General features: G+C 40.6%; 1 protein-coding gene across 1 annotated transcript; it reads left to right on the top strand.

Annotated features, from left to right (window-relative positions):
- The first annotated feature begins 6,070 nt into the window (after window positions 1–6,070).
- Window positions 6,071–21,251, top strand: PLSCR1 (phospholipid scramblase 1). The gene is made up of 9 exons (XM_086754963.1): window positions 6,071–6,173; window positions 10,974–11,005; window positions 11,849–11,944; window positions 13,996–14,165; window positions 15,224–15,266; window positions 16,349–16,569; window positions 18,239–18,400; window positions 19,440–19,601; window positions 20,815–21,251. The coding sequence occupies exons 1-9, from the start codon at window positions 6,121–6,123 to the stop codon at window positions 20,872–20,874; spliced, it is 999 nt and encodes a 332-aa protein (XP_086611089.1). The 5' UTR covers window positions 6,071–6,120; the 3' UTR covers window positions 20,875–21,251.
- The last annotated feature ends 4,045 nt before the right edge of the window (window positions 21,252–25,296 follow it).

Here is a 25,296-nt window from a genome sequence, read left to right as displayed (position 1 = left end):
TGATATTTCCTGTGGTGTGCAAACAATGCCTTTCTTGAGGTTAAATGCAGTTCTACACAGTCCGAGCTGCACAAAAGCTACCTGCTTCTTGAGTACAGCCATGAGGGAATTTCCTGCCATGTTCCGTCACACAAAACATACTGCCAGAGCGCAGAGGGAAACAGAGCTGTTTAGGTGATAGCAGGAGGAAAGACAACAGCAGCTTTGGTCAACGCAATGTCATCCAGCAAATCAGGTTACTGAGACCTCTGTGTCAGAAGCTGGTGGAGGAACTGATCCCACTTCTGGTGCTGGGTACCACAGGATCAGACGAGGTGCCAGAGTCGGGGGCATCAGAAGCTGAAGCAGTAGTAAGTAATATCCTGAATATGCAGACCATAAGCAATACACCTAGAAAACGGGGATGACAATCTACAAATAATGTTTCTTTTCAGTTAAGCATGCTAAACCTAAAGAAAAAAAATACTGGGAGTGTGACCCCTTTCTCGCTTCTCTTGAAGCAATTCCAACTTCTCTTACAAATGTTTAAGGGATTCCCCTGCAGCACTGATAAAATTTACTCACTGGGGAAAATAAAAACGTATTGAACATTTCAACCCACTGATCTAACAGAAGAGCACTGACTGTCAGTCATAACATCAGTGATCCTAGTTGGATAAGAAAAGAAGTAGACCATTATTTGATATGGCAAAGACCAATAACTTTGTATCGTGTGAATCATGGCATCTTTTTTTTTTCTGCCACTGCAGATGTATAGGTTTTTTCCCACTAACATATGCCTGAACGGAAGAGGAAAAGATATGCTGCTATCTAATTTCTCTTTGATAACATGAAGATATCCTCCTGTAAGAAATAACATTCATCCTTCTGTCAAAAAGTCATGTTTTCTGGGCAATAGAATTTAAATTTCTGGACATAAGTCTGAACTGTGCTAAATATAACTGTTTCATTCCAGTTAAAAGGTAGAGGTGGCAGCAAATATCACCATGTATTTCTGATTTCCCAACCATGTCAAAATAACTCCATACCTATTTCTTAAAAAATATTTAAAACCTATTTCTTGGTATCTGGTATTAATCCTCTTAGTGGATTCAATGCAGATATGTGGAAAAATGCTAGTCAGCTTTAGATTAGATTCTTATGCACCTGAGGAAACTAGCAAAATAAAATCCCCAAATCCTTGTCATATCCGGTGTCTAGGTGAAGTTCAGCGCACAACTAGAATAATAGATTTGTTTGTTTGTTTGTTTGTTTATGGCAAGTTGAACATTGAAATTGAGACCTTATTTGGGGAGTTAGAAAAGAAAGGCTAAAGAGTGTGTAAACCTACAAAGTATAAACCTACTCATTTCTGTTTTCTTTATTAAGGATTCAGATTTAATTCTTGGTCTTGGGATTCATGCATACACAAAATACTGTGATCATCTTTGTCTGGTTCAGATTAAATTTACTTTGCAGAGACATACACACACACCAGCAGCTCCAGTATGGACTATGGGAATGTATAGAAAAGGACACAGAATGTTAGTTCACCATCACTGTTAATCAGGACACGTGCCAAGTTGCTCCAAGTGCTTTCTTTCCCAAACAATTCAGTATTAGTTTGTTCTTGTTTTTATAACTATGGAGTCCACATGAATATATATATTTTTTTTTCCTGAGGTGGTGCCTTATAAGGAAGAGAAAATTGTTTCAAATATCATCTATACCCCTTTCAAGCTAAGGTGGACATACAGCTTGGAAGTATCACCAGTATATTCCATGAATAACAATTAAAAATTAATGTCTTGCTAGAAGTTTGATTACTGAAAAAGCCTTGAATACTTCATGTCACGATTTAAGCAGTTATCATACTGCTTGAATTTTGTGTAACCAAAATCTTTTGATGGATGGAGGGGGAAGCACATTCTATTCTATTCTCTTCTGTGTATATAATATATATTATATTGTATTCTAAGTCTGGAGATGGAAAACATAAATATAAGGAGAAAAGCTAAGTAAAGCTAAGTAATCTTCAGGGGTTTTTTTGCATTTTACAATAGATACACCATGCCCTTTCTGCCCTTTCACTCTGTGTGTGGGGGAAAAAAAAGGGCCCTGAAAGAGAAAGTGTTCGTTAGCTTTGGGTTGGGGTTTTTTGCATTGAAAGAGAGTAATACAGTTCACAGAGTTTTGGATTTGGTGTTGGTTTTTAAATTTTTTTGGTTTGTTTTTTTTTTTTTGCGTGGCTATTAAACATGGAGATCTGTAAACAGCATGAACTTCAGTATCAACAACATAATATTGCTCTGATAGACCTCATCACTCTCTACAACTACCTGAAAAGAGGTTGTACGGAGGTAGGTGTTGGTCTCTTCTCCCAAGTAACTAGTGATAGGACAAGAGGAAATGGCCTCAAGTTGCATCGGGGGAGATTTAGGTTGGATATTAGGAAAAATTTCTTTACTGAAAGAGTGGTCCGGCACTAGAACAGGCTGCCCGGGGAAGTCCTGGAGTCACCATCCCTGGAGGTGTTAAAAAAACATGTAGACGTGGCACTTCGCGACATGGTTTAGTGGACATGGTGGCGTTAGGTTGATGGTTGGACTTGATGATCTTGGAGGTCTTTTCCAACCTTAAAGATTCTATGATAACGAGGGCTTGATTTCGCTACAGGAAGAAGCTGAAACCCAGCCGAGTGCTGTTCCTGCCCTGGAGCCATTTGAACCGTACGGCTCCAGCTCCGGGAGGCAGAGCTGGGAGAGGAGGCCGGCTGGCTGCCAGCAAGGGGAGACTGCAGACTGCATGGGTACTACTCTTTTCTGCTTAATTTTATTATAAAGTTGACTTTACGGCAATCCAGAAAAGCTGTTACAGCTTTTCCAGATGTATACAAGTTTTCAAACACCAGTACCGGCACCACGGGCCAGCTCCCTGCTGGAAGCTGGGAGGCTTTGCGATGCAGGCAGCACACCAAGCAGCCCAGTCAGTGCCGCAGTTGGGATGATTTCATCTGATACAACACTAGTTTGGGACTGCAGTGGACCTCTGCTGTGGTCATCGAACCCCTCAACAATTTGACTTTATTTCTGGCCGAGGCTGTTCTCAGCTATGTCTTGGAAGTTCAAAACCCCACACTCAGGAAGCAATTTGTCAAACTTTCAGCCCTCAGTGCAGCCGAATGCAATCCTGGTCAGACTAAGGGCCATGAAAACTGGGATATTAATCTGGTAAGTAGTAAGAGATGATAGTTGGGGCAGGATTTCATGCCGTTTTCCAGCATCCTATCTCGAAGTGGGGTGAGATTCATATTTAATTTTCAGAACCATTCTTTCCTGAAGACAAGGTAATTTCGTCTTTCTGTGTTATCCATCAGGAGCTCTCTGTGCCCCTGGTATTCCTAGAGAAGCTGTCAAGACTGGTGTTGACTTTCTTACTGTAAGTCTCTAATTTGGGCTTTACGACCTCTGAGCATTGAATTCTTCATCTGTCACTTCAAGGTACAGATAGAGAACATGCGATCCATGAACCGCAGTTAATACCTTGCTGCAAAGGTATTCAGCGCTGTGGGATCTGGCGAAGAGGTAACTCTATTTGTTGTGCTGTCTGGGCAACGGCCTTGTATTTGATGCCATCTGAAATATTTTATACTTCAGAACGTAGCTATTTATTATAGCCCCTTTGACACTGCATCAATTGATTTTTAAGAATTAGCTAGCTAGGCCCTAACACAGAAGGAGCAGACTGTCACTTTCCCATCTTGTGAAAATATCACACATTTTTGTTTCTACTCATCTATCAAACAGCATTATCTTCTTCATAAGTAACTAGTACTTGTCTGGAAGACTCCTAAGCCTTGAGGAGTAGGAATGGATAATGAAAGAAAAGGATAGCAGCAGCCTGGAGATGGAAATATCAAAAGTGCATTTTGCTGCCATAGATCCATTATTTAGGCCCTTTGACAGAACAGATCTGTTCTTTGCTTTGTTTTATAATTCTTCTATCCTGAAAAATAAAGCTTGCATATTGCATCTCATTACGTTTTATCTGCACTGGTACGCATTGTACATGTAATAATATCCAAAGGCTTCTGAAGAATGAAGGACATGGCTTTCAACAATATGAACAGAAGTTTGAAAAACCCTAACACTTTTTTGTTTTTTTTTCTAAAGCTCAATTTATCATTTTTATTGAATGATCTGAAAACAAAAAAAACTGAAGAAGCTATCAGTCTTAGACTTAAAACTGAAGAAAATATTTTGTTATTCAGTGTAATGTGTTAAAAAAAATCTAGAATGTAATTGTTTTTATACAATCTAAAGATTAAATATTAATTAATACGTAAATGACAATCTATTACAGCAAAAATATAGACTACATGTTTATAGATAATATGACTTTCATGTGAATTATAACAGTGACATTTAAAGAAACATCTCCGCAAGCCAATCCTCTGCAATACATTTTATCGGTTTCTCTGTAACCCTGAAATGTTTTATGATGATCGTTAACAAGCATTGTGTAAACTGACGATGACCCTTGTAAAATGAAGCATTTCCGTTCAACATATTCATGGGTTATCTACGTAACGTTGATGTTAACTGTATCTTTTTATCATCTTTAACCTGAAAATAATTGGAATATAAACCAGTTTTTAATAAAGTAGCTTCTTTCATAAAAACCCGAGCTGTTAAGTCAGAGATTTAACATTTCCTTTAGTTTCATGTGATCCAGCAACAAATCCACCAACAAATGGGGCATTTTGAGATATAACAGTATGTCTTTTTTTTTTTTTTTTAAATAAGTTTGTGGTAAACCTTATTTAACAGAAACCTTGACGAGCCTTTGTTTTGGAGTGATCATCTGGGTCCAAAACTCCGGCTGCTTTTATGTGAGAGACCTTCAGCAGCTGTCCTGGTGTCCTCGCTTTTTGGGCCTTCTAATTCTTTGTCACTAAAGGGCTGCTAATGGATCAAGGATGGTGAGTGGCTCCACAGAGCCTACATGGAACCAGGAAAGTACAACAAACTTGGGACAAGATGTATTTGTATCCAGTCAGATTTGAAATTAAGGTATTGTGTGTCCTAGTTGGGCTTCACCTTGTACGGTTAAAATTGTTACCAAAAGAGTAAAGAAATTAATTGATGCCTCCATCCCTTATCCCAGTTCTCACAATCACGTATGTCTGGACTGTGCATCAGGAAACTGTCTCCTTTGGTAAGGCTCATTTTTGGGGTAGCTATCTAGAGACAAATGTTTTTGAAAAAGAAAAAACAAACTTGGAAAGTTATAGGAAACTTTTAGAAACTTTGGATGTTCTCAGACTTAAAAAGTGTTTCCTCAAGCAACATGAGTGCACCGCACTGTCTGTATTTCTCCAAATAGTATCATACTGATAACTATCAATGTAGTACCAGACATTGGAATGAACCAAAAAGAAGGTAATTGTTTTCTCAAATCACCTGTGTTTTCAGTAAATCTTTCAGAGCTAGTGTGTCAGTGTAAGCACCAATCAAAGGTTTGGCTTTGGTGTTATTTTCTTTTTTTTTCCGTTGACAGATACTTCACAGAAACCAGCTGTCTGTGGTGAAAATTTAGGTTACAGTGGAAACTTTCCTACAGTGGAAACTTTTTCAGACAGGAGAAGGTGATAGTATAAAGATTATAGGATTTTTTTTTTTAATTAGGATTGTACTTTACTGTGAATAATATATAAAAGACGATAGTTACATGGGCAAGTATGAAGTGCTCTACCTCCTTAATGACAGAACAGCGGTGTTATTTTAGCTGTAGAAGTTGTAGAGAGAGACATTACTGCCTGCAGTTTCTGGCTTTGCAACAAAACTTTCTAGAAGTGCTAGTTCACTTCATCTTAAGCAAGAGTTTGACCCGTTCCACTGCCGCACCAGGAGGCGGCCCAAGGCGCGCACCGCGCTCCCGCACGCCCTGTCCCCGCGGAGGGCTGCGGCACGGTCGAGCCCCGTTTTTCGGTACGACTGACTCACAAACGCGATTTCTCTCTGCACCCGACTCCGCCCTCCCTCCCTGGCCCGGCCCGGCCCGGCCTCCCCGGGGGCGGCCCCGGGCAGCTCCCGCCCTGCGGCGCGGGGTTTTTCCGCCGGTGGGGTCCCGCGCCGCTGGATGCGGGGCTCGGTGCGGGACGGCGCGGAGCGGCTCCTCGGCTTTGGGAACGGGTATTTTTTTTTCTTCTTCTTTCCTGTGGATATAAGTGTCTACTGCATGATCTTCTAGGTGATCCTCTCGGGTATTTATGGTTTTGGTTTTTTTTTTTTTTTTCTTTCCATCACAGAGGTGCTTAATGGTTAGAAAAGCCAAGTTTTCCAGTTTGGAATTGCTTATTGAGATAGAAAACGTCTCTCTTTAGCAACGTAGCTCACTCGCAAAGACTGGTTTAGGGAAAGGTCTTGCAGGCGGGGCCCTGGAGAGCTGTCGGCAACCGGCCCGGTTTGGGCAGCGGTGGTCCCGGCACCCGACAGCGCAGCGGACTGCGTGAGAGATGGGCCCTCGCCTCGGCAAGGCTGAGTGCCCGGAGTGTCACCGGATATTTTTTTGACTCTCAGGTGTTGGGACTCCCAGGTTTCAGGAGGCGTGCCTATGTCAGGGAGGGAGGGAGTACCTTACTGCATCAAACCAAAATAATTTTATGTCAACTTACAGCTCATTTCATTCCTTTTTCTGAAGGCTTCTCTGCTAACTTTAGCAGAAAATAACCCGTTTAATTAGATCAACTAAATTATTTTTAAGTATACTGTTTCTCCAGCAGTCAAGGTTAAAATCCTGTGTCTGAATAGTCTAATCTAATGTGATGATGAAAAGAAGTGCTACAAAGCTAGCTAGGGTGAACTAATGCACGCTTCACAGCCGTTTGGCTTTCTAGGTCTGTTTTTTGAATCATAAGCCTTCCTGGAAAGGGCCTGGCTTGGTATTTAAATGGCACCATGCGTGACGTTTTTGCTAGTGGGCTTATGTAAATATGCTCTTGGCAGTGTTTTAGTGAGCTGGATAGGAAATGAAACTGATTGTCCTGCTAGTGTACTGTTTTTATTTTTTTTTTTTTCTGATGAAAACCAGAAGCTCTCTATAGTTAACTGAATTAAGACTTCTCTACATCAGTTGCAGCATTATCTACTGACATGCACCAGCGTAAGGGAGATCTGTCTGCATAAAGCAGTTCTGAAAAAGAGAAAGAGACTGAAAAGAAACGTGAGCATTCTGCTGATCCTTAAAAAGGAACAATCTAGGGATGTTACTTCCTTACTGTTATCTGAAGTAGAAGAGTTTTGTTCTGACTTCCTTTGGAACCAGTATTGCCTCAATTTCCTTTCCGAAAGTTTTTGGCTGTCCTTTACTGCCCTGGCTCAAAACTCCTGGAGGGGGGAAAACACTGCCTGGGCACCTGGATGCCTCTGAGGGCTGTTTACATGTACCCATTTGACTAATCATTGAAGAAAGTTAAGGAGAAAGTGAGGACCTGGCTGGGTGTGCTGGTGCTGGGTGAGAGGGTTTAAGCTACTGCAGTTGATTGCTACGTCTGAGAGCAAAGCGAAAAAATCTGGGAGCTCCTATGGACAAGCAAGGCTGCCGATGTGGGTTCTAGATAGTAGAACATATAGGGACAGGGTATGAAGAATGAGACTTTTTGATGCAAGTTCCTTTTTCTCGTGAGCAGTACAGCAAACGAGGTGTGGGGGTCTGCTGTTGGCTTGCTAACCCGCAGCTTAACGGCTGCTGTTGCCAGTCGAAGAACCGTTGTGTGTGCCGGTTCTTTCGCCTTTCATTTCCTCTCTGTTGTGGTGATTGATGCTGGGAGCCGTGCTGCAGGGTTAAAGTTCTGTTTTTTGGGCAGGCGGCTGGCTGTGTGCAGGGCGGGCAGCCCCTGCTGTTCCCACTCCCAGTGCGTAGGCACATTGAGGGCACCTCAGACCATCCAGAGACTGCATTTCATAAAGGTCACTCGTTACCACACAGCTGCTTTGCATGAAGTGTACCCAGTTACCCCAGCGCTTCCTTCCTGCTGGCAAAATCGCTTCTGCTTTCCCCTGTGTAAAGCTCACCCCAGGTACGTCCCCTCCTCCTGAGAAGAGAGGATATTTATATCTCAGCTGTGCTCCCTTTGGGAGAGTGGACCCAGAGCTGTGAGTTACTACGGGAATCTGTCGGGAAAGGGCAAAACTTGGCGGCTGTTCCCAGCACATGCTCCCCTGCATAGCCCTGACCCAAAATAGCCCCAGTCAGGGGTCAGGTGCTGGCAGGGCCTGGCCTGCACCCTCCTCTTGCCCTTCAGTACTCCAGCTGGGGTTTTGCAAACACCTCGGGTAATGAGTTAAAATGTGAAGGGCCCTTAAAATCCTAGCATAACTTAGGTTGGAAAGGATAACCTTTAGAGGCCATTTGGTCTGTTCCTCTGCTTAAAGCCAGATGAAATTCAGATCTAGATCAGATTGCTCAGGGTCTTGTAGGGCTTTCTGTAAGACATACGCAAAGGTACAGAGCTGCCGCTTCGGGACCGCGGCGGGCAGCTCGCTCATTCGCTGCAGCACGACCTGCTCTCAGGTTGTGTGGTGGGGTCAGGCTGCAGCACGTGGCCAGCGTAGCATAAGGGACTCACGCAGCGACTGTTTTTGTTGAACCAAAATTAATTCAGTGATGGACTTCTACTTGCTGAAGCATTTTCTTTCTTGTTCTCTTGAATTCTGTGGAATTTTAACTCCATTACAAAGAAACAGCATTCTCCCTGCTTTGTATTAGTGGGAGCTAAATGCAAATACCTTTACTTTTCTGTGCTAAGTAACATTTCAATGATTGTTCCCTGTATTTATTTTAAAACTGTTGCTAGAACCAGTAACACCTAGCAGTATGTAAAGCCTCATTTTATTAAACTGAATTGACAATGTAGGCTTAAAATCATTGCTTTGTCTAACCCAGACAGCTGGAACCAACGCATTTTGAAGTGACTGTTCTGCCCATTACTCCAGTTCCTTGACTGAGATTAACCAGGTGGGAATTTCCCCGTGTGTAACAACGCAGCTGAGCAATACATTGTGCAATATAAAGGCTGAAAAAAGTCAGGTTTTGTTCCTCATTCCTTTGGTATTTCAGAATTTTATGTTATTTCACAATCTTTATAAGTTACTCAGTTGAAAAGCAGGGCATGACTGACAATGTGTTAATCTTGGTGACTGAATTGGAGGCGGTAGAAGGAGTCTAGATAAAAGCAATAGAAGAAAAGAGACAATTTAAATAAAAAATAATCTTAACTATTTAGCATCATGTCTGATGAAATGGGAGTTGAGTAAAATCTTTGTTGCTTTTCTAGCTATAGAGCATATCAACATTTTCTAAATCCTGGATTGCACAGTGACATATATGTGTGGTTGTAGGGAGAAAAAAATACTATAGGCAACTATAAAGCCTTTCTTTTACATAAATCATACGGTTCTGTCTCTACTCTCCCTTTACCAAAGGGTTCAGTTGTAATTCTCAGTATTTCTTTGAAGTTCAGGTAGGTAGAACATCTCATAGTATAAACTGATAAACTGTTCTTTTGCTAGTTTAAATAACTTTTTTTTCTATTAATCCTTAATTTGTGCTATTCCTACAAGCTGGTAGTTTTGTCAACATGTTTTAATATGGTCACATATTAAACTTGTCACTCTATATTATCAGCTGTGAGAACAATGCTGAAGTTACATAGTTTGAATATGTTCTTTCATATTTTTAAATTAGATGTATAATTTTAACTTATTTTCTATTACTTTTTTTAAACCTGTATTCATATGAAGACTAGAATCCAGTTAAAATACATAAAACAGGAGGGTGTTAGTAAAGTTAGTGAAGTAGAAGACAAAATATATATATATATTTTAAAAGGAACACTTTTAAGATCAATTTACTAAACAAAGAGGATGTAGTGTATGAGTTGGGAAGTGAGCTAGATGCCATGTCATCCCAGAACTATTAAACATCATCGTGTGACATCTGCGTGACATCTGATTTTGGAGTGAAGCAGGAAGGAACTGCTTTCAGCTTCAACTTAATTCCCAGCTTTCAATGACCATCTTCATTGAACTGAATTAGTTGAAAGAACTGTAATAGATAAAATATATTGCTAGTTTAACTTGAACTGAGAATATCTAGATTTACTCTTTATTTTAAAGCTTTTGATCCTATAAAATTGAGCTCCTATACAATTCTTTTTTATTCTTCCACTTGGGATCTCCTGGCTATTTTGGACTTCTGTCTTTAGTAGAAGTTGCTGCCATTGCCTTGCTTCTCATGTTACTCCAAAGACTGAAAGGAGTATCTCTCAAGGTTGATGCTGGCATCAGTAAATGTTTGGCTTTTTAAAACTCCTTTTGGCAACTCGGGAAGAGTAGAAAGAGAAGATGACCAGTTGGCCCGTTCCCTCATGATATTCTGCTGTGGAAGCCCACTCGCCTGTGCAAGCCCACCTTTTATTATTGAGTGGAGACAAAAATTGCATACCTGATATTTAGCAGTACCACTTCAGAAGTGGAATAGCATAAAGAACTGAATAGGTGGTAGCATGGCATCACGGTGGCTCCAGGATTTACCCAAGCAGGTTTTGTAGTCAACATCAATACACTAAACCAGTTGCTCTGAGATTCCTGCAGTAATTTGTTCATGTGAATTGCATGATCTTTCTGAATTGGTTGCACAATGGACTCCTGCACTGTAATGAAATAACTGCACATCCCGATGCTTTCTGCTGATTTGAGAATGATTTCAGCATACTTAAAGCATGAATGAAGGCATAGATAATGTTGTGGGGAGACAGAAGGCTAGAAGGAAGCTGAGACATTTGAAGTTATTTTAGCTTCTATTTGTAATTCAGCTTTCCATTATGGTTTAGACAGGCAAATATCTTTTGTCACTAATAGAAAATTCTGAATAATTCTTGTGTGGAAATTATATATTAAAAAACCTAATGTAATAAAAATGTTGTTTTGCAGAACAATTATAAGCAGACCCACGGCAATGCAAGGTGAGTAAAATATAAACAAAGTGTTGTAATTTGTTAATAGCAAAAATAACATGGGTCCTTCAGAGGTATTCAAGCAATATTAGCTTAGTTATAAGTTTACCTTCTAATTTTATGAAAAATGTATTAATGTTTTATATTGATATTATTTAATTTTAAAATGGAATCATTTACAAACCTGCAGCTTACATTTTCAGATCCTGATTTCTGAATTCAAATAAAATAAATAAATCATCTTGAAATTCAAGTTGTTTCTGATTACAAATTGACCTTGGTAAATCTTCTTAAATCTGTAACCCGCTGAGTCTACTGGTGAGGTATTAGTATAGTCCTAACTTGACGAATTTGGGAGAAAATGTTTTATATGATGGTGAATGGCTCATTAGTAGTCTATTCTGTACTGGAGGGCACCCTGCCAGTCCCCTGGCAATTCTTTGCATTAAAATAATAATAATAATAAAAAAAAAAATGAACAAAGGCACCTCTGGTCCAGACAGAGAATGGACTGACCCTACTTGAGCCAGGAGCTGGACTAGGTGATCGTAAGAGATCCCTTCTCAGCTAAAGGATTCTGCAATTCTGTGGCATCTTCATGACAGCATGTGCAATACCAGCCTTTTCTCTGCACCTTAACAATCAGAACTCCTTTAAGTTATACTGATGTTTAATATACATGTTGTGCACAAGTACAAGATTATTTTACATGTTTTTTTTTTCTATGCAGAAAACAACTGCTTAATTTTGTTATGTATCTACTCTGAAAAAAAAGGGGTCAATGTTGGGGATATTTCACCCTAGGGTAGGAGGAAATGAGCAATACTCAAAGTGTACGTTCCATTCTTCCAGCATATAAACCTGCACCTGGATTTTCAAATACTAACTATGCACCAGGAAATCAAGTCCCTTATGACTACTCTCAGCATGCACCCGGGGCTTATCAAGGTAGGTTGCTTGGCTACAGATCTGCTGTATCATTAGGAAGCAACCATGGGAAATAGGAGGTTTCACAAGGGCAACCGTCTCTGATTGACTTCTCTGCTGTTAATTCTGTAGAGTTTCTGTTAATTTCTGTTTTGCTAAAAAGACATCTTCTTTCCCTCTTGGTGCTACATGTTAGCATGTGCTAAGCGGCACCAACACTGGTAGAAGTTAAAAATGTTAGATGTTCCTCAGTGGTCACTGTGGGCAATTTGTTAGAGAGGTGTTACTGATGCGAAGCAGCTTCTTGCTGATGATCAGATTTTTCTATTAACGTATTATTTCAATTTGTCACTTTATTACTCTCTAGAAGTCCAGAACTGAAGAAAAGAATTGCTTTTCCCTTGCAGTTCTGCTGGTCCATGTGTTCTGTTCCTGTTTCCTGCTCTGTTGCTGTACTTTGCATGTGGTTATACCTTACACTTTCACTCATTTCCTTTTCCTCTCTTCTATTTCATTTTCTGCTCCACATTCAAAATGCAGCACTCCTAAATAGCTTCTCATGTTCTGGCAACTAATTGCTTTCTGAAGAACCAAACATAATGAGTGATACCTAACAATCAGGCTCAAAGAATAGGTTATAGATAAAGTGCAAAAACTTTGGCCTAAGTTACCATGCTATTCCTAAGGTAAAGCTTGCGTGCCTTGTGGCAGGGCAATCTGAGATCTGTGAGCACAGTTAGCTTCAGACAGGAATGGGCACGTGCTTCATGGGCTATGAAGGTCAGGGGAGCATTTTTCGTTTTGAATAGTTGTATGCGCACACACGCATGATAGCAGTAGATAGTTTGCGTGCAAAGCCTGTGCTCAGACATAAAAGTGATTTTGTGTTCCGTAAGGGTTGATCCTTGTCTGGGTGAGTGATCCCGCCACCTACAAGTGTTAAGGCACAGGCTGTTCACATCACCTGAGGTACTGTCCTGCTCACGGCCACAGCGTGAGCTTTCACATGGTGTAGTCCATGTATTGTAATGTAATGTGAAACATTGGTGCTGAACTGATTTGGGCTAAAGATAAGTCTACAAGTCAGCATCTCTTGAACTATTTGTCTTTGTAAAGCTCTACAAAAATACTCTTTGTGGTTTCTGCATTGTGCACGCTTCTGAGCGAGATATAAAATTCCTCTGCATCAGACTGAAAGCCTGTCTGCCTACCAGGAAAGTATTAAATGAGGGAAAAAATTACAGTTCTTGTTCTGTAACTTTCAATAGCAACTTCAGCAGCTTCAGCTTCGAGGTCATAAAGCACCAGTGTAGCAGAGGCCGTGTTGCTGGAAGCAGGGCAGGGCTCTGTGCGCAGCCCAGGGATGTGGATGGGCTGTGAGCACCAAGCAGCACTGCCTGTGCCGTCTGGTGTGGTGCTGAGCATTTGGACCCTGCAAAGCTTCATGAAAGCTTGTGTTTTCTCTTGAGTGCTAGCTGGACAAGACTTGAGACTCACAAAATGTGGAACTATTGCCTTCTTTGCTGCACACTTCCTCCATGAAGGAGTTGTGTATTTCCTGAGTTTTGAAAGAGAATCCATTAAACAAATGGGAAAGAACAGTTTTTAGATTAGTCATCTGGTTTGAAATCTGCAGATCAACTTTGCTAAAAGGACATTTGCTGTCACATAAGCAGAAGGAGAACTTTGCCTTAAAATTCCTTATTTGCTCAACTGACAACTTGTAAATGCCAATACTTTTAATATATTTTAAGGTATTCTGTCTTCTCTGCTTAGAAATAACCTTAATTTATTTATTTCTAATTTTTTAATTGCTCATCTTTATGTGAATAAAATTCTGCTATATTCAAGAATGACGTATATATTTATTTTGGTTTTGTCTGGAGGGATTAGAACATCCCAACCCAGTGTAACTTCCCTCACAAAACCTGTAGTATTCATAACTGAAATGTATTGTATGTATAAGGATCTTCATAGTTCAAAATAGTGAACAAATTAATCTTTCAAAGATCCATAGGGCAACTCTTTTCCAACATCTAAGTTTCATAACTGAATCTCTCCTACCACATTAGGTGTCGCCGGCGTGGGGAGCTATGGTTTCCAGGGCCAGCCCATGGCAGTCCCAGCTGGATTTGCTGTTCCGCCCATACAGAACCAGCCCGTCATGACGGGTGGGACAATATGGATGCCTGTCCCTCCTCCTCTTCCCAACTGCCCTCCTGGACTGGAATACCTCACACAGGTACCTGCACCCTTCCTCCTTCCCCATAGAACAGGTATTCACCCGAGAACCAGCCTGCATCTGGGAAAAAGCTAAAAAAAAGCATCTGGCTTTGTTGCAGCTGCATAGGTTGCTGTTTTGGGCTGCTGAGTGGAGCCTTTTGTAATGTGGTTGATGCATATTTGAGTGTGGAGGTGCCTGTTACGCTGCAGCACTTCATGGAGAGCTCTCCTACCAAGTGAGACGTGAAAGGACCCAGGGCACAGGGCCGTCATACAAACTTCCCATTTCTGAAGCTACTGTTTGTGAGATGCACTGTAATTGGGCAAGGTGTATGTAATAAATATATATAATGTGGGCAACTGTAGCACATTAGAGGTGCTTAATTTTCTGTGTGATGCTTTCTTCACACCTCTTCATAATGTTGTTAGGAGAGGTGGTAATCACACTTCACAATGCAGAGAATGCTAGTAGCAAAATAAGAATTGTTTCCACATTACAGAATGTGTCCTCGTACTGTAAAAGTACGGTTCATCTCAGCACTGGGAGCAAATATCAAGGCTTAATGCTGATGTACTGTTGCCAGTTTTGCAAATTGTTCAAAAAAAAAAAAAAAAAAAAAAGCAGTGATGAAGAGAGGCTGATTTTTCCTGAGTTTCACTCAGAGCTGAGCAGTAGCTGAGCTTCTGCTCTAAAATTTCTCAGTTTCTTGCTTTTGTCTATGCAGATTCCTGATGTAGGCCCGTGGGATGGGTGGTGTCAGAGGCTCTGTCAGGCTCTGTAGCAGTGCTACCCTGAGTCCTGAGAGGAGCACAGGCACGTCAGCCCTGCGAGTCTGGGTACAACTTCTGCCATCTGCTCCAGTGCTCTGAAACACTGCTTTGCTAAATCGCCAGAGGACAGGACAGGGGGACGTGAGCTACTTCCCCAGCTTTACGGGTAGATGGTCTGCCTCTAGACAATGTGTTGATCCATGAATCTACATTCTGAAATGAAACAGAAATGCAACTTAAAACTAGATTTTTCTTAGTTACAACTTGTTAACGTTTTATTCTGTTTAATTTTTCAACCACTAACAGATTGACCAGATATTAATTCATCAGCAAATTGAACTTCTTGAGAGTAAGTCAAAAGTATTTATAATAGATAAATGTTTAAATTTAATAATCCCAAGAACAGTAAAATTTAAACTTTTTTTGACACTACGTATTTAAGGTGGATTGCCACCCTTCTGTTTCCTGCCTCTGTTATCTCTCTCAATTCCTGCAGAAGCTGTGGAGGAGAGGAAGGAGAAAATAGGAGGGCAGAGGATTTTAAGCAGGTTCTGTATCTTAAAAGAAACAGAGCAATGCAACTGAATAGTCTTGGTAGCTAGTTATAGCTGGAGTTACACATTTCCCGTGTTATTCATTCACGTGATTTCTACTTGCCTTTTTTCCCTACTTAAAGATCTTTTCCGTCCTCTCTTATTCCATCTAATTCCAAAGACTGGCAGTCAGCTCCGATCCCATTTCCAGGCAGTCCTCCTGTTTTAGTGAACTGAAGTACTTTCCTTCTGCTCTCCTCATTCCGTTCACTTTAAGAAAAACAAAGTCATGCTATCAGTGTCTTTCAAATAGAAGAAATAAAGTAGACCATCCATCTTAGCTGACACCTAATGCTGCTGCATTTTCTTTCCATAATGCTTTAACGTACTTTCACTTGCTAGAGAAATTAATCAAAATTTATGTTCGGACTCTTGTTGTTTTCTATTTGTGCTGTTATGAGTCCTGAAGCTTTTTTTTTGTGGCCTTCTCATTCTGGATGTATTTGTGCCCCCTAGAGCCCTTTTCTTGCTTCACCCTCAAAATGCAGAAGTTTCTTTAATTCTCCTCCCTTCAGCTGTTCCCTGGGAATCTTCCATGGTGTGTTATTTATAATTATGGTGCTTGCCCTGGCAGTGGGTGTGTGTGGGTGGGAGGAGACTGATGGACATCTCCATGCTCTTTCCATGTTGCCATGTTCACTGTGGCTTCTTCTCTCTGAACCTCTCTGTCAGGCTGCTCTGCTCGAGGCTCCTTCCCCACCGCTTCTCTTCACCAATAGCTGCCTCTGACAGACTTTGAGTGAGGCCTGCTTCCCCAAAAGGTAGCTTTAGAGTTGCATGGTGACTCTTCTGACCAGATGCACCTCAGAAGTTTAACACTTCTGTCCCTATTTTTCAGTTGTGACTGGTTTTGAAACAAACAACAAATATGAAATCAAGAATACGCTGGGGCAAAGGGTGTACTTTGCAGCAGAGGACACTGAGTGCTGTACGAGGAATTGCTGTGGGCCGTCACGACCCTTCACCCTCCGGATTATAGACAACTTGGGCCACGAGGTGATAACGCTGCAGAGACCCCTCCGGTGTTCTTCCTGCTGCTTTCCCTGCTGCTTACAGGAGGTGAGTGGCTCCCTCTCACTTTCTTCCCTCATGTGAGATGTGGTCCACCAGTTTTAAGATGGGATTGTCTTGAATCAGGAGGCGAGGTGAAACAAGTAAGGTTTTGTCTGCAAGTTGTGGGATTTGTGCATGGAGTCTCCTTGGTCTGGGAATAAGCTAGTGTGCTGCAACACTTAAGTTCACTCTGGCCACTTCTGATTACAGTAATGAATGATGGACCAGCATGTCAGGGAACTTGTGGCTAGTGCTGAAATCTGCACTGGAGATGGGCTTGTGGTGTAAAAGTTCAGCAACAGCTTTCATAAAATAACAGCTAGATTTTTTCACTATACTGTTGTGAAAGTTGTAGTGAAATTCAACACATTAAATAATGAGCTTTTTAAAATAATTATGAGGTGATGCAACTTCTGAAGCCTCAAATCTGAGCCTACTCAGAGCTCTTACTGAGGGATTTGTAGTAGCTGCATCCTGTGATGTCTTAACTGAATGCTTTCAGGATGTTCACAGCCTTCTTTCACTAGACTTTGATCTTTCTACTGTAGATATATAGCCTTAGGAACATCCCATTGTTTTCAGTGAAGGCAAAAGTTCATAAAATCATAGAATAGTTTGAGTTGAAAGGGACCTTTAAAGACCCTCTAGTCCGCCCCTCCTGCAAGAAGCAGGGACATCTCCAACCAGATCAGATTGCTCAGAGCCCTGTTCAACCTGGCCTTGAATGTTACCAGGGATGGGGCATCCACCACCTCTCTGGGAAACCTGTTCCAGTGTTACACCACCCTCAGTGTAAAAATTTTTTTCCTGATGTCTAGTCTGAATCTACCTCCATCTATTTTAAAACCATTACCCCTCGTCCTATCGCAATAGGCCCTACTAAAGAGTTTCTCCTCATCATTCCTATAAGCCCCCTTTAGGTACTGGAAGATCAGTACAAGATCTCCCCAGAGCCTTCTCTTCTCCAGGATGAACAGCCCCAACTCTCTCAGCCTGTCCTCATAGGAGAGGTGCTCCAGCCCTCTGATCACCTTTGTGGCCCTCCTCTGGACCTGCTCCAGCAGGTCCATGTCCTTCTTATGTTGGGGGCTCCAGAGCTGGACGCAGTACTGCAGGTGGGGTCTCACGAGAGCACAGTAGAGAGGCAGAATTGCTTCCCTTGACCTGCTGACCATGCTGCTTTTGATGCAGCCCAGGATGCAGTTGGCTTTCTGGGCTGCAAGGGCACTTTGCTGGCTCATGCTGAGCTTCTAATCCACCAGCACTCCCAAGTACTTCTCCTCAGGGCTGTTCTTAATCCATTCTCCACCCAGCCTATTCTCTCAGTCCAAGTTGCTGAGGGTGCGCTCTATCCCACTGTCCATGTTGCTGACAAAGAAACAGGACCAGGCCCAATACTGACCCCTGAGGAACGCCACTTGTCACCAGTCTCCACCTGGACACTGAGCTGTTGACTCTCTGAGTGTCGCCATCCAGCCAGTGTTGCATATGAGGTCTTCAATTTGTGTGCAGTTTTCTGAAAACGTTCACAGAAAACCCCATGCAGCTTCATGCATTGGAAAACCAGATTGTTGTGGAAAAATTGTTGTGTTTGGTTTGTGTCTAGCATGGGTTTTGTCTAACAAGCATGTCAAAGCATGAACATTCATGTGGAGGTTTTCTTTTTCCTGTGAAGCTGGAAGTTCATTCGCCTCCAGGAACACCAGTTGGTTATGTTGTCCAGAACTGGCATCCCTGCCTGCCAAAGTTTACCATTCAAAATGAGAAAAGAATGGATATACTGAAAATTACTGGCCCATGTGTTGTCTGCAGCTGTTGTGAGGACATTAACTTTGAGGTATGCAATGCTAAAAATTGTTTGTATGTATCTTCTTTCAGACAGTAGTTCGATAGTAATTTGTTGCTTGACTTATTATCTGTCAACTAAACCGTAGTATATATAAAGTAATTAGTATATAATCTTTTAATGCTAGTATAATCAGTTCACTTCTCTAGATACCCAGATTACTCTACATAAGCCAGACAAACTTCCAGAAATGACATCTTAAAGCCACTCGCCAGTGACCGATGAAACTGATTCCTTGTGGTTGCACACAAATCCCTCAATTGAAAATTTAGCAGCAAAATCTTTTTGAATCTACTATGTTAGACCCTAACAAAAAATGTTATTCTTAGCTGTATCAAGTACTTATTAAAGTGACTTCCTGCAACTACCCATTTAATGATTTAATAATCATTCAATGACCAAGTAAATCAAGATAATTTAGACCTAAAATACATATTTGATTGACTGAAGAGTTGCAACTTTCACTTAAAAGTGATTAATTCATTATTATTTTCTTACACATGGAGTAGTAGATATGCTAGTCTATCATTTAATATTAGCAACAAAGACTTGCTAAAGCAAATTTAGTATCATTTTATTTTGGGGACTGGTCTTTCACATGACCCTGAAGACTGGATTTAACTTTAGGAAACATAATGTTGACAAAGGGCTACTCTCTGCTGTGGAACGGAAGAATGTAATGTGTTTAATTTTCACTTGAGCAGCTCCTGATACATGGCAGGAGAAACTAATTCACTCTCTTGGCTAAAAGACACCACTTCCAGCAGAATATGTGTGTGGTAGCTGTCTTTCAACACCATTAACGCACTGAACTCCACAGTCAGATTTAGAATTAAGTTCATGTCTGTGCTACTTAAGACTGACTTTCTGGTAGTCAGGGCTGCCTTTTGGTACAAACAGTTGTGTTCAATGGCTGCACTAATTCAAATAACTCAATCTGAAGCTTTCAAATGGATCTATCATTAAAAGGACTTGGGGATATTATGAATGACAGATTTGATGTTGTCTTTTTGATTTTATATTAAACTAGGTGAAGTCTATTGATGAGACTTCTACGGTCGGGAGGATTTCGAAGCAGTGGACTGGGTTTGTGAAAGAAGCCTTTACAGATGCAGATAACTTTGGAATCACGTTCCCAATGGACCTTGATGTAAAAATGAAAGCTGTCATGATCGGTGCTTGCTTCCTTATTGTAAGTCTGTCATTCGCTAATACTTGAATATGAACTGACTTTTTCATCTCCATGTTTAAATTGTGCTGGTAAAGGATTTGACTCTGAGCTCCTTGAAGTGGGTGACAACTTGGTGTGAACTTCCTGTGTGTATAACTAACCACAGAGGACAACACAATTATTTCAGATAATAAGCTTATTCTAGACTACATGAAGTGCTAACTCTGTTTAAAGATAGCTCTGTGTGGGGACTGTGATGGGACTGAGAAACCCTGTAAAGGGAAGACTCCTTACACACATTAGCAGAGGGCAAGTGTGTTTATGTGGATGGTGAGACCAGAAAAGTGCAGATCAGCGATAGCCACGAGGCCCATCCAAAGCCAGAGCAGCCTGCTGAGCCGGTGAGCTGGACAGAGGAATGCTGCAGCCAGTTCCTCCTAACTCTCCTTCTTGGAAGTGTGTGAAGCACTGAGCTGCGCATAATTAAATGCTCTCAGAACAATAATTTCCAATGGAAGGGACTTCTGTGGAAGCAAAGCACATCCAACTCCATACAGGAGTTTTAAGCTGTGCTCTGACTCTGTGATGTCTGCAGCTCACTGCAATGCAACTCACTTCAGTCTCTGAAAGAGCGTGTGACACACGCACCTGTGTGATTCGGCATAAGGTACCATTTCAACAAGCGCCCTGCTGCTGTGCTGGCAGGGCTGCAGAGAGGGGCATGTGAAGCACCTTAAGTTTGGAAAATTCTTCCCAGCCTCTAACAGCCCTGTGCACCAGGCAGGTTTTCCTTAGCTGTATGTGTTCATGTGCTACCACGTGCATGATGTACAGCATCAGTGAGTGTGAGCAACCCAGAACTCCAGACACAGATAATGGGACCCCCATATGTGAACTAAAGATGGTGACCATTCTGACAGACTCCAGCATGGGGTAAAATTGAGGTGACTGAGTCAGGTCAGACAAAGCCAGGGCAGGAATCCTGAGTAAAGGAAGCATAGCTTTGGCTAGTGATAATGTAAAGTTTCCATGCAGGTCTTTCACCACCTTTTTCTCTCTCTGAGAGAGCCAGGTAATGGGGAGGTGGAGAGACGTGCCCCTACCTTCTTCTCATCGTTTGAGGTTTCTGAGAGGGAAGCTACTTTGAATACCTTGCAAAGCAATCAGGCCATCTCTGAACCAAGAACTGCATTTAAGAAGTATTTGTTTTGTTTGCTTTTTGTTTCCTTCTTAGGACTTCATGTTTTTTGAGCATGCTGGTGATAAAAAACAGCGGGCAGGAGTTTGGCAATGAAATACAGAACTTTTACATAAAGGAAGAACATGTCGTCTCCCAGCTTTTCAGTGGATTGCAGAGCTCCAGTAAGACTGTGAGAAATGTATATCTTTTGCTTGTAGCTATATTTCTATGAACAAAAAGCTTTATGGTCTTTTTTTTTTTTTGTAACCTGATGAAATCATTTGTGGTATACATATAAGAACCCTTTGTCTGTACAGATCAATATTGTAATTTATACAAATATGTAGCAAACTTTTTTTTTTCCAAGAAATTTGGAATTGTGAAATAACTACTTATAGTTACTTTAATTCCTAAAAAAGAGGACTATTTCTATATTAAATATTAATATAAGCTGTGAGCCTAATAAAGAGGTCTTGATGTTTTCCTGTGTATCCTTCTTTGGTAGCTTTGCCTTGGTGTTCACATTCTTTTTTTTTCCAACATTTTATCAAATATATATGTTCACAACAAAGTAACCTAAGTGAACAGAACTATCAGAAATCACTGTAAAATTATATTTATCTAGTGATAAGTCTGCTGTCAAATATGACTCCTTTAGTGTAACTTAGTTTCATAATCTGGCTTGTTTTGAAACTTAAGGCTTTGATTTTCACTAACAGAAGTTTAGAGGGGACAGGAAATATAAATGCCTCTGGTTGCTTCTGTTTAATAATCCTTCAGTAATTGCTTTGTGCATGAATGTGTTTTTTTCCTGAGGCATGGAAAAACTAGTTAAGTTACTTTTTAGTTTCTCCAGTCCTCTTTCCTCTTCATTTAGTCCATGGTGTTCACAGATTGTAAGTCTGTCTGTAGGTGTGACGGGGCAGGAATAATAAACAGAACAATTCCACTTCAAAAGCAGATGTGTGAAATGGCAGGTCTGTTTCTTAGCATTTGTAGCTTTATTTAAGTGTGCAAGCAATGGCTAAAGTTGGAATTTCATACCCCAGCTTCACACAAGCATGTGCATATACAGGTTCTTGGGATCCAGCTATGGTGAGAGGTCCTTGCCGGTATTCTCAGTTGTATTCTCATTCTGCTAAGGATTCCTTTTGTTCAGTATTTTCAGTTTATTGATGGCTCCTGGCGAGTCAAAAAGCAGAGGAAAAGAGGAGCACCATTGCTGCTACGTACCTGAGCTCTCTTTGATGTTCTAATTGTTATCACAAGTATATACAATCTACACTGTTCTGAAAGTCTTTATAATTGTATGTTATGCCTTGTTAAAGTTAGCTTCTGCTATGAAAGACAGAATTCCTTGAATATGGTGTCTTTGATAATAGGGATTTCTGGAAATGCATTTTTTATTAATCAGCACTGTTCTTAGGGAATTAAATTATTGTTATGTTGCAAATATTTTGTGCTTTGTTTACCATCTATTAATGAGATATTGGAAATTCAGTCTTGCTAAAATCTGCTAAAAGCTTCTGATTGCCTCAGTTAGGAACAGAAGCTACAAGTGTGGAAACCAAAGTAACGCACCTGGGAGCAGACCTGTCCTGTAGGGATTCACATGGCTGAGCCCATCAGTAGTATTTTTCCTGCAAGGTATGACACACGGCTTCAGTTCTGCCTGTAGCTCGGAAGTCCCAGGCAGAAGCACGTTCAATAGCTGCACTTTGAACAGAGAGCAGAGTTACTCAAATAGTCCATAAACACTGTTTTGGAGATATTTGAAAATACCTGTTTAGTTCCATGGCAGGTCCTGCACAGAATTTAAATTTACTTTTTGCATTAGAGTGAGGTCTGTGGCTTTTTTGAAGAATGGATGGAATAATATTTTGCAAGTAAGGAAAACTGTGATACCTTTCCCTATGCAGAAAAGCATCTTGCATCATAAATTCATCCCTTGACAATAAATTGGGGAGTGAATGCTAATTTAAGTAAGGTTTTAGAACCCTGGGCTAATGGGAGATAACCAGGAGACTTTATTTGCATTCCTCCAATTGATTCAAAATTTTATGTTCAAATGTCATGCTTAGGTATTCACTCTAAGTCCTGGAAGCACCATTGTCCCAACAATCTTGCATACAAAATTACATTGAAAAATTCACATACGTCTCTGTAGAACAGTAAGGGAAGAATGTGAGAATGCAAACAGTGAAGGATGATCAGCTTCGCATCAACATGTGCAGGAAAAAAATGTTGCAACTCTCGTATCTTAAGCAGAATTGCAGTTCCAGGCAGTAACAATTCTGTAAAGTGTAATCAAAGCAAAGATATCTTTACTTACAAACAGGTTTTTCAAATACAGTGAAACCCAACAGTGAAGTTGTGTAAAGTTATGCTATTTTCATTTAGATTTTTTTTTTATTTTGTGCTGCTTGAGTCTAGTGGTTTAATTGCTAGCACTTATTCCTTTACCATGTACTTAGCAAAATTAGTAAGTAAGGTGAAGAATTAGATAGCCTCAAGGAATCAGTATGTGAATCCAGCTACATCGTAAGATGTAAGAAGTTCAAGCTAAGTCTCTTAGATTTGCCAGAATTGTAAGAACAGGAAAGAAATTACACGACCTCAGATCATAAAAGGTCAGAGAATGCACTGGATTAGGGAAACTTCCCATCAGCTGGGTAACTGGCTAGCTCTGATCCTGGTCACACAGCTCATAAACTTTTATCTTGTGAAATGGTTTACAGTCTCTCATGAAGGTAAAAATATTGCATTAGAAGTCCTAACTAAAGCTATCAAGGAGTAACTCTTTAGTTAACCAGGCAATATCTTATCATCTTCATAACCTCTTTCACTTTTTCCTAATGATATTTAATTGAAAAATGCTTATTCCTTAAATTTTTCAAGAACTTCTGGAGACAGCAGTACTCACTTGCTCATTTCTGAAACTGATTTTGGTAAATGCGGAATAAATCATTCTTTGGGCTCTGTTTCTTCATTTTGAAAGAAACTATAACAGCATCCATATTTAATAAATCACCAGACTCTAGAGCGCTCCCTTCTTCATCCATCAGACTACAAGCAATACAATTATTTATCCTTCTATCCATAAATCCAGGCTTTGGAAAGCATTAGAAGACTTTCAGCACACTGCCTGTTACTCAATACCATCTCAGTTAGATAGAGCTGTTACATAAAACCTTTACAGAGTGAGATTTGCAGATGGATTTCTCTAGTTCTGTTAATGACCTTTCCATCTGTATCATCCCTGTAAGTTTTTCATCTCCAGCTGTGCAGGAGATGCAGTCACTTAATGAAACCCTAGGGTCTGTACAGCACAGAGAGGCATAATTTATATGCTGTTTCTCAGTAGAAAAACACAGTTAATTCCAGTTTCCAGAAAACAAAATTAAAAGTGTTAAAAAAAAAAGTCATTTACGCCTTGCTTAGTCTTAAGCAAGATTGGGTTTTTGCTAATTGAGGAGAGAGAATAATTTTGCTAATCGGAGAAGAGGAGGAGCATTGTTTTTAAAACATATTGTCTTTAAAGAATATTGTCTCCTAAAAACATGTAAATTCATACTAGCAAAGTTCATAAAAAAGCCTCCTTGAGTCTTTTTGTAGACTCAAGGGCAGCCCTTACAATCCCTCATGTACCTCTTCTTGGTTTTACTAATGAGAGTAACTTTGAACAAAGTTGAAAAGCTGACTGTGGGAGCAGGAGCTGCGCAGTAAAAGGTGAGTCAGGGAAGGAGAAAGCAACTGCTTTTCCCAAACTGAATGCAGCTGTTTACTGTAGGCACAGGGGTGACTTATTGGAAATGGTAGGGGTTATAATGCAAATAAAATCTTTATTCAAGGGAATATATTGTAAAATTGCATGACTTCAGTGTTTGACTACTAATGGACATTGTATGATAAGAATGCTAAAAATTTGTGACAGGAATACTTATGAAATTGATAAATGGTAAAGGTAGAAGGATGATGCAGGGAGGAAGTTGTGGAATCAGAGGAACTTGCAGACAAGGGAACCTCTCAGGATGAGGGCAAGGAAAGAGACACAGGTTGCATTGAGGGGAAGCCACAGCTACACCACGAGATGAAAAAGCCGTGTCAAGCAAAAAGCAATCGTGTTAAGATTTGATCTCAAAATTAGTTAGACAAGAGGTAAGAAAGGTATAAAAACCCCACAGAAAATACCAAGAGATTAGAGGGAGAGAGTAACAAAGAAAAAGGTGCAGCTGTCCCAGAGTGGAGGGAAGAGCCCAGCGAGTGGAGAGCTCTGTATGTGCTTTCATGATATGTACACTGACACATGCCACGCTTGTGTACTGGATCAGATCGGTCTAGGGTCCTAGTAGCTCCCTGTCACCACTCACAGGGAGACTTCCATACATTGCTGATTTTGTTCTGGAGAGACTTTATCCTCTGTTCTGCAGATATATTTGATGTATCACTTGGTATGGTTTATTTGCCTTTTTTTCCCTGATAACACTATGTTTTTAAAGACAGCAGTGAGGAGAAAATACACATGAAAGCATTGCA

Source organism: Chlamydotis macqueenii, chromosome 9 (genome assembly GCF_036417535.1).
Source record: "Chlamydotis macqueenii isolate bChlMac1 chromosome 9, bChlMac1.mat, whole genome shotgun sequence".
NCBI lineage: Eukaryota > Metazoa > Chordata > Aves > Otidiformes > Otididae > Chlamydotis > Chlamydotis macqueenii.
This window is presented reverse-complemented; position numbering and strand designations above follow the sequence as displayed.

What these genes read in the sequence shown, in the direction of transcription:
- PLSCR1 (XM_086754963.1), top strand. Translation starts at nt 6,121, where the DNA reads ATGCGGGGCTCGGTGCGGGACGGCGCGGAGCGGCTCCTCGGCTTTGGG. An exon ending in CAGACCCACGGCAATGCAAG is followed by an intron (nt 11,006 to 11,848) that starts GTGAGTAAAATA and finishes CCATTCTTCCAG; the next exon opens with CATATAAACCTGCACCTGGA. An exon ending in TCGGTGCTTGCTTCCTTATT is followed by an intron (nt 19,602 to 20,814) that starts GTAAGTCTGTCA and finishes TTTCCTTCTTAG; the next exon opens with GACTTCATGTTTTTTGAGCA.